The sequence below is a fragment of the Mixophyes fleayi genome, chromosome 3 (assembly GCF_038048845.1).
Source record: "Mixophyes fleayi isolate aMixFle1 chromosome 3, aMixFle1.hap1, whole genome shotgun sequence".
In the NCBI taxonomy this organism is placed as follows: Eukaryota; Metazoa; Chordata; class Amphibia; order Anura; family Limnodynastidae; genus Mixophyes; species Mixophyes fleayi.
This window is the reverse complement of record NC_134404.1, coordinates 253,142,912-253,161,483: the sequence shown is the minus strand read 5'-3', so window position 1 is coordinate 253,161,483 and position 18,572 is coordinate 253,142,912. Positions and strand designations below refer to the sequence as shown.

Here is an 18,572-nt window from a genome sequence, read left to right as displayed (position 1 = left end):
GACCAGGCGGCAGGGAGACCCAAGCGGATCGGGTCGGGAGGCGGTGGTCAGCCCGTGTTTCGGGGGTAGACGGCAGGAGACAGCAGGGGGTCCGATCAGGCGGATCCAGGCAGCGGGAGAGGCACCCTCACCGAAGAAAGCAGAGCACGGCGGGAGGCGTCGCACTGGAGGACCGGAGGTAAGAACCAGGGGGGTAGTAGGCCCAAGCCGCGGCCTGTAGTAGTGGAGGCGGCGGCGGTCAGTGGTGGGCATATGGATAGATGGGGCCGACGAGGTTAGTGGAGGGCAGCATTACCCAGTTTACCCAGTGAGGGATTCAGGACCCATGGCTATCTGAGCAGGGCTCCAGCAGGCAGCTGGAGAGCGCAACCACACGTCTGCACTCGTCGGTGTCCGGAAGTAAATGTTCTGATAATTAAAATATATTTATGCAATAAGTGATCCAGTCACAGTGGAGACATGGAAATTTAGAGGTATGCACAGTGGCAGGTAGCTTTACAGTGACCAGTAAAGTATTGCTTAGATAAAGATATGGGTAATAGCCAGAATGACAGTCGTGTTATACACAGCCTGTGCCTGACGCTTGAGAAGTTTCATGTCGCCTAGTGCGTCTGCAAAATTACTCCTACCTGTGCATCAAAAAAAAAAAAAAAAAAAAGCTGTATGCTCACTGATTACTTCCCAACCCCTAGTGCACCTTCTGGGAATGGTTTTGTGCACTGACACTGATATTACTGCTGCTAGAGTGTCTCCTGCCCAGGTTATGTCACTGGTGTTTCTGGTGCAAGTCAAGCTAAGTGCTGAAATATTTGTCTATTGGAAATGGTTACTGGCATTTAGCTCCTGCAGACCTCATACTCTAGACACACTGAAGATGTCATTGTCATTCACAGCCGTCTCCATAGCAAGTGAAGTGGAAAACACAGACTAGGGGTACTTTCTCTACTAATGAGGTCACAGCTTGCTTACCGTGGTGAACTTGCGATTGGGATTTGTCCAGCCCTTGTCAAAGTTGAATGTTTTGTTCTGATATTTACTCTTGAATAGAAACTTACAAAACAATGTGTTATCCGTGAGCATTTCAATTTTGTTTTCTTAAGGCACAACCTTATTTCTAGAATACTACATTTTATTTTTTTATTTTTCTCCATAGGGAGCAATGACTCCTGGAATCCCTATCTTCAGTCCAATGATGCCCTATGGAACTGGTTTGACGCCACAGCCTGTGCAAACCACAAACAGTTTATCAATTCTTGAAGAACAGCAGAGGCAGCAACAGCAGCAGGCGCAGCAGTCTACATCCCAGCAAGGCACTCAGGGGACAAGTCAAACCCCACAACTGTTCCACTCACAGACTCTAACCACAGCGCCTCTTCCAGGCAACACGCCATTATATCCCTCACCCATGACTCCTATGACTCCCATTACCCCAGCCACACCTGCCTCAGAAAGTTCTGGGATTGTACCTCAGTTGCAGTAAGTACAGTGTTTTGTTGAATCCAAACTCAAAATCTTTAAGGAAGGAGTTTCTCATTTTAAATATTGCTCTCCCAATGTGTAGCCTAGAGGTACCTGGACTTCCTAACATAGTGCTGTAAGTAGGCTCAGAAATCGATCTGCTCACAGAACACATACTGGGACTAACCTGTTTTTGTTTTTTTTGGGGTTTTTTTTTCCCTGCATCTTTTCTTTATTGAAATTTTAAAGGCAGTGTTGACAATTAAGTACATGAGCAGAGGTATCAAAGGCCAAACTACCAAAATGGGAACATTATAGCGAAGTAAACATTCAGAAATACAATGATATGAATAGAAGAAAGGAGAAAAAGATGAAGGGGGGAAAAAAAGGGAGGAGGGAGACAGATGGAGAAAAGGGGAGGGAGGTTGATCCTGACAAAAAAATAGGGGAGGGCGGGAGAAATCAATTAAAGTTGCTGCTAGATGGAGGGATGAGGGCATGATTGATAAGGGATGCATACTTTCCAGAATCCTGAAAAGTAAGCCATATACTCCAAATCGCATAATAATCAGTAAATGTATTGACTGATGTTAGAACGAACTTGTCCATTGCTCTATAGAATTCCAACATCTGGAACCAGTCTCTAATGGATGGGGGGATAGGTGATCTCCAGTGGGTTGGTATCACTGCTTTTGCAGCCAAAATGAGATGTTTTAGAATGGATTTTTTTTTGATTTTTTTTTTAAACAAGAAATTGGGGTATTGGTCTTGTTAAGGAGCCAAAATACTGGGTGATCGGGGGTTTCAGCCCTCAATATTTTGGCTGATAACTCTGACCTGAGTCCAAAAGGTATGGAGTACTGGGCAGCCCCACCAAATGTGTGTGTGGGTGTGCCCGGGGCTTTCTGGCATCTCCAACAAGAATCCGATTTTTTTTTTTTTTTTTTCCTCCCCCCCTCCCCCCCTGAAAACCCTCTCGCCACCATAAATTTTTGCTAGTTGAGCTGGGCACCTGTACCATCTCGAGAGGACTTTATAGTGGGTTTCTACAGCAGAGATGCTGACGGAGCATGCATGAGTTGTCAGCAATCTGAGACCAGTCTGCCTCCCGTACCCTGTCTCCAAAATTCTGTTCCCAAGCTGTAGTGAACCTTGGCAAGGAGCTAAACAGATTTTCTACTAGGTGTTCATAGATATTGTACAGTAAATGAAAAGGGCAGCTTGTAACGGAGCACATTGTTTCAAAAACAGTGAGGTCTACACAGGGGAGCCCAGATGACAAGAAGTGCTTAATTTGGAGATATCTCCAGACTTCAGAGTGTGTTTGTTCCCATTTAGTCTGAATGTCGCCAAAGGAGGACACACCCAAGGGGCTGGTCAGCTGGCCGACTCGTGTGATCTCCACCTGAGCCCATTTCTTAAATATTCTAATGTTTGTGTTTATTTGTAGTAGTACAGTGATCATTTGCATTGAATGACAAATCTTTTTTACTAAGATATAAACATACTCTAGCAAGTTATTGATATTCTTAAAATGTTGGCATGAATTTTGATTGAGAATTCATCATGGTGGAACAAATAACATGAAGCTTTAATTATAGTGACCCTAATGTGTGGAACAGTACCATGTCGGAAGTGGGCTGCCGGGGAGATGGTTTCCCCCATTGAAGCCTCTTCTTGGCAAAAACCTGCCAGAACTTTGTCTGCTGAAGTGTCTTACCCTAAATATCCCTATTGTAAGTCCCTGGACTCAGTCCATTAATCCTCCTCCATGAAGGCTGTATTGACAGCGTCTCGCAGCACATCCAGTGCGGAAGCAGGGTAGTGTGATGCAGCTATGTAAGGGTTTATACCATAAGGTGTAAGGGCTTTAATCCTAAAAAACTTGAATTTTTTATATATATTTTTGTATACAGAAGGTCAGCCAATTTTGGAGAGGTGGTGTGATTTATGTATCAAATATATCACGACAAGAGACTTGAGTGGATATATATGGTTAAAACCCTTACACCTTATGGGCTCAACCGTGACTTTGACTTGGGATCATTTCTCAAGGTCTAAATTTTATCATTTTTTATTTTTACTTCTATTTAATTTTTTTCATATTTATTTCTTCATGTTTTTTCAATAATTTTTTTTAATATTTTTTAATTTTTTTTACCAATAAGCTTGTCATTTTATATCCTCTAAAGTGTCACCACATGCGCTAAACCTATGAGGATACAGCAAGCTCTATATAAAATCGCATACACTCACTGAGGAACATCCTTGAAAAAGTCCTTTAACTGGATGAAACGCGTTGGATGAATTTTGATCTCGCACAACCACTGTAGCTGCATCACACTACACTGCTTCCGCACTGGATGTGCGGCGAGACGCTGTCAATACAGCCTTCATGGAGGAGGATTAATGGACTGAGTCCAGGGACTTACAATAGGGATATTTAGGGTAAGACACTTTTTAATCATTCTACATTTTGTTTATGCTAACCGCTTCTATCGCTATCTGTGTAATTACACAGATTAGCGCTACATCACCACAGAAGAGTTTTATAAACATTTTTTCATAACGCATTATGTTTGTTTATTTTCTGTGCGCTCTCTATTTTTTCTTGTAGGAATTGGCATGTTTGTCTTCCTCGCAACAATGGTTGGTTGTTGGAGGCTTCATCAGCCAACAAGCCTCGTATGTGTCAGGGACACACCCAGGTCCATTTACAAGGAGGTTCTGGAGGGCAGATTAAGGACTACTGGATGAATCCTCCTCCCATCCTTTAGACAGGGTTGAGTAACTCATTTAGTGGTCAGAAAAACCCTCAACCTCTTAGGATGCACATCAACTGGATGTTCCTTTTTCCTTATTTAAAAGGAAAAAGAAGCAGATTGTTTATTTTCCATTCATCTCTGCAGTTGACTGAACTTTTTGTGAGACTTTGCAGAGAATAGATAGATTTCAGTTTCTGCAGAGGTTCTGGTTCAACTATGTAAAACCTATATTGTTGGCTCTTTGGGCAGAGGCCCTCTTTTATTTCATGTCATTGTATGTCATCATTCTGTGTGCAGCGCCATGTAGTATGTCGGCACCTTCTAAATAAAAATTAACATAGTAACGACCCCTTCTTGGATGCAGCTATGGAAAAATTGGAGATCCCACAGGAATCGTGCAGGCCACAGGAAGAATGCTATTTTCTCCCAGTTAATGTTCCAAAGCTAAAAGAACAGATTCTGGTACTTGTTTCTCAGGGGGGAAAAAAAGAAGTTCTGCAAGGGGGCAATTATTGGCCCCATGAGGGGGGTCACCAAAGGGAAAGTAGGCATTCTGGTTCCAAGCAGACAAAAACAGTCCATATGATGGGTTTCCTCCCCTCCTATAGAGATCTGTGGTGGGGGCATGTCTTGTTCTTTTGGGACAAGTGGATCAGGTCCTTTTCGGGCTCTAAGTCGAAAGCTTTTAAAAGTGAGGCAATGTCACGCAAAAGGTTTTTCTTCACACAGTAGAGCAGAGAGACAGCCCCTGTTGTCGGGAGGGTTTGGGTTATTACGCAAACCTATTCCTGAAACTGAAGCTCGTTTGTTCGGTCATCTGTGTCATGGAGCAACACTAATTTCTCGGCATCATGGACCTAAAATATGCCAGTTTTCATGCCCAATCTGGGAGAGACATCAGCCTTCTCTGGTTTGAGGTGGAGAGATCCCATTACCAGTTCACAGTGCTACCCTTTAGTCTGGCCATAGCACCAAGTGTGTTAACAAAAGGTCAACAGGCGTGACTGTCCTTCTTTAACTGGATGACCTTTTCAAAAAGGAGAGCTTTGGCCCTCATCTCCTGACCCATTTGAGCTTGACACAAGAATAGCTGTAATTGCACTGCTGGGTGATGAACTATCAATAGTCCAGTCTTAACCCAACACATTATTTTTCTGTGTCTCCTATTCGAAACCATTTGTCAGTTTTAATAGTTTAAGATTTTGGCCATTCAGAAACTGGTGAAAGCACTGTTCTCTCAGATTTTCTATGCTCCATTGCATGAAACTAATAGGAGCATTGAAAGTGGACTTGAGCAAACTGCAGTGCTTCGTAGAAAGATAGACTTCTAGAACTAGATTCTAGCTAGGTGGTCAAGGTCAGACCCTCATTTTTGGCAACAGTTTTTCAGACTTTCGCCATGGACTCCTTTCTCTTCTGTGCTGGTTGTCCTTTCATCTGGCACTGGGCCATTGTGACTACAGATGCCAGCCTGCAGTGCTGGGGAGCAGTGATTCTGAACCTCTGACTGTATAGTCTTTGGTCCCCAGAGGAGGCAAAGCTATTTATAAACATTTGCAAGGTCAGAACAATGCTAAATGCTCTGTGGCAGGCTCAGTTCCTTCTGAGGTGCAGATGCTTTCAAATCCCATCCAACAGAGTTATGGCTGTTGCATATATAAGCCACCCAAGGGGTACAAAGAGCCCTTTGTCAATGAAGTAGACAGGTAAGATAATGCGCTGGGGGGAACCTTATGTCCCAGTGATCTCTGTGGAATTTATTCCAGGGTAGATCGGATGGGAATGCCAGCTCAAAAAGTCTGCCTCCACCTGAGGTTTTCAAGTGGTGGCAATACGATCTCTCGGCTAAACCACAAAGTACCTTGGTATTGTGTAAGAACAAGGGATCCAAAAGCATACCTAGTGGACGCCATGACCGTCCCTTGGAAGTAGATAATATATCTAATGTATCTCTTCCTTGAATGCTAAAGGAAGCCAAGAGAGGCTATCCCAGTAACTCTGGTAGCACCAGACCAACTGAGGAGATGATGGTACGCCAACATTCTAGGTATGGTGACAGAACCACCATGCAGGCTGCCTCTAATAGAAGATATTCTATGTCGGGGCTGAAACTTCGCTTGGTTTGCTTTAATGGCATGGCTGTTGGAGCCATGAACCTACAAGTTAAGGGGCTATTTGAGAAGGTCATTTTAGACCATGATCAAGGCCAGGGAACCTCAGCGACTCAAATAAATTGGCAATGATTGTGTAACACCTACACAAGCAGGTGTGAAATAAAAAAAGCAGTTCACACCTTTAACTTGACATGCCTCTTGTCCTTCTTGAAAGATGGCCTAGACAGTGGGTTGCATGTAGCCTCTTAAAACCTAAGTGTCTGCTTAATCTTACAGAGAAACTAGCCACTATTCTTTAGAGAGTTCTTCACATCCAACTGTCTTGTGTTACACCAATAGTTCTGTAGAATCTAAACTCTGGCCTTCTGCCATTCGAGCCTCTTGAATCTGTAATCTTACATTCGTAACTTGGAAGATGGGCTTTTTTTTGTTTAGTCTTGTTCTTTGTTTTTTTTTTGGGGGTTTTTTTCCCCCGGCTTCTTTCTGGCTGCTCTGTCTTGGTAGACACACATGTTTTTCACAATGACAGAGCTGTACAGTAGTGTCTAAATTTAATTGAGGCAAAGATCTGTTGGTTATGGATAGAAGTTTGAGGATTTATGTGGGTGGGTTGTCATTGTGTTTAACAGCCTGCTTGTTCTGTTTTATTGGCCTTTCTCATTATCAGCTATTTATATAGTGCCACTAATTCTGCAGTGCTGTACAGAGAACTCATCTGTCCCTGCCCCTTTGGAGCTTAGTCTAAATGTCCTAACATATACAGATGCAGACCAAGAGAGACTTTTTTTAATTTAGGTCAATTTTAATAGCAGCCAATTGACCTACTAGTATGCTTTCACTTGTGCACATCAGACTGTTGCAAGATGATTAAAGGTACGATCAATTTAGGCTTCTATCTCGACTCCAGTTCTGAATATTACAGACCACAAGTAACATGGTCCCGCAGTTGAACAGTTGTCAGTCAGCAACCTGGTCCTCATTCTTTCCTTTAACAAATTTTACAGGTTCAGTACCTCTGCTTTCAAATATGCCAGCTGTGGACAGTTTTGCACACAACTGAGCATACCCTCCCAGGGGCATTTTTGGAACATCCCTATGTTGAAGCAGTGGGCCTTCCCCCCTCCCTCCCACAATAGTTTGAAAGAGGATTTTTGTACTCGCCGTAAAATACATTTCCCTTCATTTTTGGGGGACACTGCCTTCCTGCCCCTTTGTATTCTGCTTTGTTTTGTGGTTGTGTTCTTGCTTGCCTAGTGCAGTCCTGTCCTAATGGGCTTTGAGTTTTTTGTTTTTTTTCAAAAAAATTAAACAAACGCCTGTTGGCACAAAATTTGGTAATTGCTTGACTTGCTATATAGAAAAATCTGGTCTAGAAATGAGGAGAAAGAGGGTTGTACACTCTAATTTAAGATGGAGAGGAACTTGTAATTTTAAATCGGGTATAGCAAATCTTAACCACTCTTATTGGTTGTGTTACATAATTTTGGTAATGCGTTGAAAACTATTAAACTATGGGCCCCAGTGAGGAGAACTTAAAATTTGGTAATTTGGAAGCCAATACTTTCAGTTGCATGTAATATAATTCACACTGGATGTGGTTTCACCTTGTTGCTTGGTCAAACGTAAAATATTGGCACCCTAAAAATATATTTGAGTGTGCTTTTTGGTTTTTCTTTAATTATATACAATATTTACTTGCTGTATTTCTTATGTCTTGGTAATTTTGTCTCTAGAAATATAGTTTCTACAGTGAATCTTGGCTGCAAACTGGACCTAAAAACAATTGCACTTAGAGCTCGAAATGCTGAATACAATCCAAAGGTAAGTACTCTGAATAAATTCTCAGTAGGAAGCAGTTTTGTTTTTTGTTTTTTTTGTTTTGCATTTATTCTTTCTTTTATAAAATAGTATTCCAAAATACTTCTTGCCATAAAGACAAGCTTAACAATTGAGTTAGTTACATAGCTACAAATAATAATTATTTCTCAAACAATTAGGTTTCATGAACACAGTAGGGAAACTGTCTCCAAATTTACTTAACTAATGTTAAATCAAATTACATTTATACAATTTCTTACAATGTATTTTCAAGGAAACTTTTAGATCTCCATATCCATTTGATAAAAACCTATAGATTAGAATTTGCCTCTGCGTATTACCCCAACTAAAAATGATACATCTGTAAATGGCGTATAGAATAATAGCATTAGTGGCACTATATAAATAGCTGATGTAGTGTTAAGTAACAAATATTACATTTATTGAAGTCTAATGATAACACTTAAGTGTAATCAAAGAATAAAATATAATGTCAAAAGGTAATATGAAGTAAGAATAATTACAACGGGTATAGTTTAGAGGGAGTGAAAGTGAATAAAGACTATTCCCATGGGTGACTTAAGTGTGGTGTCAAAATAAGTGTAAAGGGAATTGCTGTGGGAGAGATACCATCAAGAAAATTACAAAGGAGAAATTGTATATGGTCATAAAATATTAAAAAATTTTCAGTGAAGAAAATAAGTTAAGTGACAAACGTTTTAAATGTCAACGCATGTTAAGTGAGGGGTAGAAATAAAAATGAATGACTGAAATTTTCAGTAAGTATTGTATAGTGTTAAAATTGAGTGATTAACTAGGGATAATAATAAGAATTACTGTGGGCATTTCATGAGAATATTCTAGACTTGCATTTCAAGAAGTCCCTTATATCAACTAAACCAAAGGAGATTTTACTTTTATAAAGAAACCTTTTCAAAAGCAGCAATATCATTAACACTTACAGTCCAGCCATGATTCTTAGAACACCTTGTGAATATAATTGTCTAAGCTTTTTACTTGTGGAGTTACCTGACCCAAATCCAGTCCGGTATTGTTGGACTATTTCCCTTATAACAATACTAAGTCGTAGAGCCAAAGCCTTAGCCAATATTTTGAGATCTTAGGATAAGGGGGTTTCGGTTTTTATCAGGCTTGGGTATCGCACCTATCTGAACCTAAGACATAGATGGGGAGTGTTTCCGTCTGATATGTTTTATGAAGTGTTTCAGGATAATTAAACACCCAGGTACTTCAGTTTGACTGGAAATCAATCTACACCTCATGCCTTCCCGTTAGGGAAGGGAACAATCGTCATTTCCATCTCCCTATGAATAGGCGTATCCAAAAAATCTATTATCAGCAGGCAACTTGGCAAAATCTATTCCATCTAAAGTCTAAAAATAGATCTTCCAGTCTCTACTGGACTTGTGAGGTTTTTCTTACCCTTGTTGCCTAAAACCTCCAAAATGGATACATTTGTATTCTCAGCACTTGCCAAATAAGCTGCTCCCGTATGGGCATATATTACATGTCTAGCAATAAGTGTTCAAGAAAGAGAGAGAAAAGATATGTCTACATATTATTATATTATATATAATCATTCAATAAAGTTATACATTTTTAAAGGCTTTTGGCCATTGAGTGCCTCTACTCCTATATACACTCTTTTCTCTCTTTCTTGAACCCTACATTGACCTTTTAGAGTGTGTGAGTGCACCCTCCACTGAAAACTGAGAGAAAAATTATTCCCTCATTAAAAAAATTCAAAAACAGTAAAGGCACTCTACACTAATAGCCAGCTTGGTGCGGTGCAACTTGATTATTTAGATGTCTAGCAATAAGTAACCTACGTCTTTGTTTATCTAGTGAAAAATCAGTCTGTGCTTTTTGCCTTTTTGAATAATCCACTGTATTTACACAAACTGAGTGTAAAGTATGTGTCTGTGTACATATGCATACACACACACACACACACACACACACACACACACACACACACACACACACACACACACGTGTGTGTATAGATATATCTATCTCTATTTATCTGGCACTTCCACTCCTGATGTGGCCCCTTTATTACCTGCACATTGTGTGATTTATAGCAGCTCTAAATGAGTTGCCAATGGATCGACAAGGTGAGTAACTCCAATCCTCCCAGTGAAAGGGAATGGGGAGTTAAGTTGCGTCAGCCTCCTAGGATCAGGGTGCAGTCTGTTGTTCAGTTAGGAGGGGGAATCAGGTGGTGGTAGCCCACACTATGCATAAACCAGCTAGAAAAAGGTGATGGGTCCTGGGGTGAGGTGCTGCCCTGAGCCAGCCTACTGCCTCCTCCTTGGCAAGCTTTAGCTCACCGACTGAAGTGTTCCACAACAGATACCCAGTCAACTGCTCCTTCTCCTTTTGAATCCCCAGGTGTATGGGAGCTGTTAGATATACAGCAGCTCAACCAGCAAAGGATCACACTAACCTCTTCTGCGTTAGTGATCACTTTTCCAGATTGTGTGCCCTGTGCCAGTAATCGTCACATTGAGGCTTCTCATCAGTAACATCTCTCTCCCCTCCCTTTGTGTTATGTAGTAACACCATAAGACAAGCCAGTTTGGTAGAATTCTATCCTGGTTCCTCCCCAGATGCTGGCTTGTCTGCTGTTTGGGTTGTTGGACACCACACACAGAGCAGAAGATGTAAGGTCTTAATTGGGTCTTTTTAAAGATTGTCTCAACACTAAAGGCTGTACCATTTGCTTTGTTCTATTTAAGGGTTTTCCTCTGGAAATGGGGCAAGACTAGTGATCATCATCCTCATTCATTTATATAGCGCCATTAATTCTGCAGCGCTGTACAGAGAACTCACTCACACCAGTCCCTGCCCTTTTGGGGCTTAGTCTAAATTCCCTAATATAGACACACAGACACAAACAGACAGGGAGGGGGAGACTAGGACCAATTTTGAAAGCAGCCAGTCAACCTACTAGTATGTTTTTGGAGTGTGAGAGGAAACCGGAGCACCCGGAGGAAACCCACGCAAACACAGGGAGAACATACAAACTCCACACAGATAAGGCAATGGTCGGGAATTGAACTCATGACCCCAGTGCTGTGAGGCAGAAGTGCTAACCGCTAGGCCACTGTGCTGCCCACACAAGAGACTTCTGTTTCCGAAGACTCGTTGCTTATTCCTTTTGGTGTTTGAGGATTGACAACCTCAACAAGGGCCTTATTTTTCCCATATGAGCTGGCAATGTTTCCCCCCATTGCTAGAGCTTTCCTAAGAACACAAGGATCATTCTACTCTATTACTATTTAGACCTATTAAACCATATTGTTTAATAATCTTGCACTAATCTTGAATCCAGATTTACAGGTTACCAATGTCATGTATTTTATATAAATTATTATATACATTTATAAATAACAAGCTTATTAATCATAATAATTTCATAACTAGCTCGTAAAAATAAAAAATCATCATATAACCTCTTCATGTCCAGCTTGTGCCCCTTTGTTGGGTTAAAACTATATTGCATAAAACAGAAGTATTTATATTCCTGTGATTTTTCAATTTTATTATATACACCATTGATTTTCCTATGTAAACTAAAAACAATGCACTTTTTCATCTGTTGTCACCACTTGCATAAATAAAGGGCTCAATCATTCTACTCCTATTAGTGGTAGGGTCTTTTTAAATTCCTTTTTAAAAATGTGATAACATTTAAAGCCCTACATATTACCAACCCATAAAGTTTTTTTTTTTTTTTTTAAATTGCAGACACATACAAACAAGTTTACTGATACTACTACTAAAGAATTCACCATACCTTTTTTCCATTAAAAAAACAAACAAAATAAAACCCCCAACCAGCCCATCGCTTCAGAAGATGTTTTATGAAAAGTGTGCTCTCCCCGCAGCAACTACCTTCAATCTTGCCCAGGAAGAGCACTTTTTCCGAAAATACAGATGTCCAGAGTAAAAATTGGGAACACATAGTACGTTGATTTTGATCATATAGTAATTATCCCTTTTAACCCAGTGCCTGATTCTGCCATTTTTCAAGGAAGCACACTGAATTATTTGGTTCATGCTAACCTGTGCCATCTCGCCTCTATATTTAAAAATACTTAAGTGTTGTCGATAAGGGTCAGAAGGATACATATAGTCACTCTAAGTAATTCAAGCAATTATACTAATCTCCAGACAAAGGTCAGGACATTGAGGGGGGTTCAAATCTACACCACAGTTAGTCTCTCACCAATGGGCAACTCGTATTGGTTAGTATATCATGTAAGACCCCTGCTGTTCCTCCACTATGCCATCCATTGATTCCATGTGTGTTCATGTAAAAGATGGAAGCCTGTGATGAAGACCTGAGGCAAAGGAGACTGGATAGAACTAGTTGGCAGCAAAGGAAAGAGCAGATTTCAGAATGAAGTTGTCTTTGGTGAGACCTCATGCTATGGGCAGCATGGTGGCTAAGTGGTTAGCACTTCTGCCTTGCAGCACTGGGGTCATGACCATGGCCTTATCTGTGTGGAGTTTGTATGTTGTCCCCATGTTTGCGTGGGTTTCCTCCGGGTACTCCGGTTTCTTCCCACACTCCAAAAACATACTAGTAGGTTAATTGGCTGCTATCAATTTGACCCTAGTCTCTCTCTCCATGTCTGTCTGTTTGAGTGTGTTTGTTCGGAAATTTGGACTGTAAGCTCCAATGGGGCAGGCACTGATGTGAGTGAGTTCTCTGTACAGCGCTGCGGAATTAGTGGCGCTATATAAATGGTGATGATTGCAGGAGGTACAGGAAGTGACCATTTCTTATTTGTGACTTGAATAAAAACCTGTACAATATAAACAGTTGGTCTTCATATAAGCGTTGGAGTTGTTAGAGTAGTGCAGGAACAGCACATTACTTGCTCACGATTGTATCATGCAAGATTTGCTGCATTATTGTGGCGTAGATTTGAAGAACATTACACACAAGTTTTTGTTTTTTCCATGTCCTGACATGCGCCAGGGATTTCTATAATTGCCATAATAAAATATATCTGCTTGAACTCCACTTTTCCTCCTTTTACGTCTAAGCCTAATTCAGGCAGGAATACAATTGAATGTCCATGGGGAACTGATAATAGAAAGCAGAATGGAGAAGATTTATTTCAACACAATAATGTGGGCCACCACAGACCCCCAGCAAATTCTCACAATTAGATGAGTTGCCCCACAAATCTCACTTGCTTTTTCAATCAATAGTTCCCATAAAAATATTACATCACCTGCAAATCTCGCCTTTCAAACTGGGGCACTTTGCCAGAAAACCAGCCTTAACTCTAGAAGATGATATTGTGCAGCTTTAGGGCTCCTGTTTCTGCCTGATAAAAAAACATTCCAACAATGTTACTTTCACAAACTTGTGTTTAAAATTCTTCAAAATTATAGATATTTGACTGAAAGCTTAGGGACTCTTCTTATTTATGCAAATCAGACTTGCCATCTTAACACTAGCAAAAGATGGCATGATGCTGGCCACCAGCAAACAATCTATCCATTTGTTCATATTGGCTGAAATGCTCCACGTGTTACTGCGTCTGCTGCCAGACAAACTATCATAATGCTGTTTGGTTTTAATTGGGCAGCATGAAAAATTTAGTCACCGGGCCATCTTGAATGCATGTTTTGTTGATGGTCTGCTCTTAAATCAAAGCTGTTCAAATTGTCATTCCGCCATATTTAGGTTGTATTCATAGTGCTTGGGGAATTTCAGTAGCTTTGTGCAAAAGTGTGGAAACCCTTGTTCATATGTTTATACTTTGTGTATTAATCTATATCTTCCTATGCATATTCTTTATCCCAGCGTTTTGCTGCCGTTATAATGCGAATTAGAGAGCCACGTACAACAGCACTCATATTTAGTTCGGGCAAAATGGTTTGCACAGGAGCTAAAAGGTAAGTGTTTTACTTCTGTTTGACTAGCTTTGTTTTATATAAAAGAAAATGCAAATTTGAGTTTGTACTAGACCACCACTTTACTTGCTGCATTAACCTTTAAATTAATGACAAGGTATTCTAAAGATTAATAGGGGGTGGTTGTTATTATGAAAACTGGTGCACTGGAGAAGATGCTGTAACTTGTAATGTTTTACTTTCTAAACTGAAATGAGAACATAAGTTGATGGTTTCAATTAGTTACCTTACTCCCTCCCCACCCCCTTGTTCTAATTTGGCTTGTAACTTTTATAACCATTTGAAAACCTATAGAATTTTTCTCTTAATACGAAGACATTTGCTTTCCAGTGCAGGTACTTTTCCTTCCCTTAACTCCCTCCTGATCCCACAGGAACATACCTTTTGTCAAAAAGCCTAATACCGTTAAAGGAGATTGATAAAGCAACAAGAGACCACACTGCAACATACAGACCTGCTACTTTTGTTGTTGAATCTTATTTTTGTCTGTCTTTTAGTGAAGAGCAGTCACGGTTAGCAGCCCGAAAGTATGCAAGAGTTGTACAGAAGCTGGGGTTTCCTGCAAAGTTCTTAGATTTTAAAATTCAAAATATGGTGGGGAGCTGTGACGTGAAGTTCCCAATCAGATTAGAAGGCTTGGTCCTCACGCATCAACAGTTCAGCAGGTAATGATTTACCGCTGTAATTATGCCTCCTTTTTACTCAAAATAATTGTAAGTATTTGCAATAGATGGGTGTAAATCATAACACAGGATGATCTCTCAATTAGCCCAGAAGAGGTTATTTGAGGACCATTGTGTCCAACAAGGTCATCTTACAAGGCATAGATTAACTTTAACTTTTGCTGTGATTTCCCAGACATAAACAACTAGAAGGCTGCTACAATGCTTTGCGCTAAGTTATTGTAGGGATGCATTGAATCAATATTTAGAGAACCGCTGTGACTGGATCACATATAAATAACTTATGGCATAAATTTACTTAAAGGAAATAGCGCAGGGCGCTTATTTTATATAATTGCACATGCACTTATTTTTGATATTGTGTATATTTTGGTAAGGGAAATCGTTATTCCTGAGACCAGGAAAGAAAATTTGTTTTTTTCTGTTTTAACCTTTCTAAAGCAAATGCTTATTTCTGATGTATATATCTGATACAATGAGCCTTTGTGGATGGAAGCCTTTTGTGTATTGTGATGTGGGAAAATGGCTTGTTTTGGTTTGTGATGTTCAGTGGGGATGTGTATTCTGAAGAAAGACCCCATATGTTAATAGGCTCTTTTAATGTGTGAGGTTTTACTTGGAGACAGGAAGGTTTAATTTAAAACGTGCTGCTAGATTTCTAAAACAACGATGCAGGATATCACAGCGTTTCTAGAATTTCACAGATAAGTGCAATTCATGTAAATCTATGTTTTGTTAAACAGGGTACATCCTGATTCTAAAAATAGCCTGTGTCCAAATCTGTATAAAAATATAAACACTGTCCTGTACACTGAAATGTATCATACTGATGTTCCATCTGACCTGACCACTGATACCTTTAAGTGGAACTGTCCTTGTCGGGGCACCTGAGCGAAATAAAACATCAAGCTTTGCTTCAAGACCATGCTTGACAACGTCTTCAATATTTCTGTTATCCTGTGACCTGCAGATTAGACCCTAAATCTAATCCGTTCACTGATTCTGAGGTTGGACCCAACTCTCCAGTACCACCGCTCTGCCACTACCCTGCAGCTCTGGTCAGTGATAGGCCAGGGGGGATCTATTCACAGCAACCCTGATCCATAGTAAGAGGTCAGGAGTATACTAGCAGTGACAGTTACCCAGAAGGAACGTGGTTCTGAGTGCCATAAAGGAGCTCAGTGGTGGCAGCATTGTAAGTCCCTCCTACTGCGGCAAGAGGGTGCATTTGGGATAACGTAAGGGAACGGTGGCAAAGTAAGCCCAGCCAGTTTCCAGCAACAACAGACAGGGTGGCATAGGCGGTCCATCCTGTCACTACCGCTAAAAACAAATGTTAATCTTATCCATGTTTTATATATTATTTTCAGTGTTAAGCTGACGTTCAACTGCAGCTATTGTTAAAATAAAATATTGCCTCCTTGGTCCACTAAACATCTTTAGGAGAGTGTTCTGTCTTGGTCTTCTGATTTACTGTAACATAAATTACCCTGCCCCTCCTTATGAACCCACAAAACCGCATAGTTCACTTGTATAAAGCCTCTAACTTTGCCTGCACCTTACACTCCTGCAGCAGAGTGGTAGCATGACGGACATAGTAATGTTACGAGAGCACCTGTTAAGCAGTTATTCTCAAACTACTTACACATTATGTAGAGCATTTCGGGCAATGTTTTTTTCTAGCAGCAGGAAAAACCTTGTGAAATACTGGCCAGGTCCTCACTTATCCATAGCATCCAGTAGTGACATGATCTACTGAAAAAAGTGACTGGAATGTTTGGTTATGGGCATTATTTCATCTTTGTCTGTCACATTGTACTTGGGTGTACTTAAGTTCAATGTGACAAAATGATGCACTTTGACAGAGTGTAGACCAGCTTGCCTGTTAGTAACACAGTATTGCCCGTCTTGTATTATGGCTTGGTCCATAGGAAGCATAATTATTTTAGTACTCTGATTCTGCCCTCTAAAGAGAACAGTCCTCCAAAATGGTCACATCTTACAATGCTACCTATGTATTATGTCAACATTAAGCCCTTGAGGCAATCTTTTTAAGCAGTATCTCTCAGCAGACATTACACATCTGCACATACCTTTCTGGAAGAGTCTGCTTTTTATCTTAATTTTTAAGAAGTTTAAACCTTAACTCAGTTGGAGGAAAAGACCATGCTTGCACTGCCTGCTGTTTACATTCTGCACGTTAAAAGTCTTACGATGGACTTCTTGAAGTGTCTTCATTTCCGCATGTGTACTTTGTTTCAAATGTTTCTTCATATACATTTAGTCATGCATGTATGTTGTAGTTTTGCTAAAGCTTTAAAAAAAAAAAAAATTATCCCCAGAGACTCCTGACTTTTCACTGTCCTGGGCTGATAACCTCACAGCTGCAGAAAAGTCAGTCTTGTAGAGGTATGTTGAAGTACAAAATAAAAATAAGCCAATTTTTAATGGCTCTCATATGGTCAGCAACCTTTTTGTTTAATATAGGAAAAGTACTATTGTCACTTCGTCTTGCTTAATTTTTTTTAAGGAACATCATTTCACAAGAGCAACTTGACTTTTTTTTTTTTTTTTTTTTTTTTATCTCTTTCCAGCTATGAGCCAGAGTTATTTCCAGGTCTTATCTACAGAATGATCAAACCAAGAATTGTTCTTCTGATTTTTGTTTCTGGAAAGGTTGTATTAACTGGTAAGTGACAGATTCAAATTCTTTTAAGTAGTCATTGTGTGTCAAGTAAGTACATGTAACCAGAACGAGCACACAGTTTAGCCGTGATAGCAAAGTTACTAGGAAACATCCACCACAAGGCAAAACAAAATGTGTCTCAGTGTACAATATAGAAATAGTTCTGACTTTCATACAGAATGATATAGAGGAGGGGGTCTCCTGGGCATCTTGCCACCTTTTATCCATCTGGTCAGGCTGATGTACTGTATGCCACAAGGGCCTTAGCAAGGAGAAGGAAGTAGGAATTTAGTCTCTTCTGACCCTGTTTTAATCTAACCAGGAATTATTTAAACTGGAGAATGGGTTTTGGGAGTGTTGTACCTGAATTCTATACCCCAATTAGGGAGAATGAAAACAATAGTGGGTTTGTAGCGTGAACTCTTTAGTCTTTATTCTATTTCGGTGTATTAACAATGTTAATGACCTAGTGCCAAATACCTTTTTGCTTCTCTTTCTCAACATCCTGGAAGCACAAGAGCTTTGAAAGAATAACACATTACCAGAGATTGTAGTCTAAGGGGCAGATTCACTTAGCTACGATGTTCCTCAAACATTGTGGCTGCACACTTTGTTACTATGGTAGAATAAAAGAGCGGCCCCGGAATGGTCACAAGATACTTCTAATTGAATTCTCCTCTAAGCCTTCAAGCTCTTGCATTAGAACTATATTGAGAGGTTGAAAGAATCTTCCAGATATCCGAGGATTGACGACCTGGTGGTAGCAGTCCGGCAGGCATTAGGTCTTCTAGACCTAGAAGAGACTAGGGCTACAGATCATAGTCTCTTTAAAAAGGTCAGGAGACGGGCGATCCTCTTTCTTCCATCTGTGGAGCTGAAAGAAATCACAGAAGCATCTTGGAAGCTACCTGATCACAGGTTTGTTATTCCACAAAGGTACCTGGCTCTATACCCATTACAGGAAAATGACCTAAATAGTTGGAAACAGGTCCAAAGGGTTGATACGCTAGTGGCATGCTTGGCTCACCACACCACTTTCCCTGTTCCAGGGACAGCTACCCTGCAAGATCCCACTGACTGTAAGATA

The 18,572-nt window shown here is 40.4% G+C and overlaps 1 protein-coding gene across 2 annotated transcripts in view; it reads left to right on the top strand.

The window, feature by feature from the left end:
• TBP (TATA-box binding protein) overlaps positions 1-18,572 on the top strand; it is a 48,543-nt gene that overhangs the window by 24,317 nt on the left and 5,654 nt on the right. For both annotated transcript variants that reach the window (XM_075203414.1, XM_075203415.1), the window contains exons 3-7: positions 1,154-1,476; positions 8,071-8,158; positions 14,007-14,098; positions 14,614-14,781; positions 17,394-17,488. In XM_075203414.1, the coding sequence (XP_075059515.1) occupies positions 1,154-1,476; positions 8,071-8,158; positions 14,007-14,098; positions 14,614-14,781; positions 17,394-17,488 (766 nt within the window). The remainder of the gene's footprint in view (positions 1-1,153; positions 1,477-8,070; positions 8,159-14,006; positions 14,099-14,613; positions 14,782-17,393; positions 17,489-18,572) is intronic.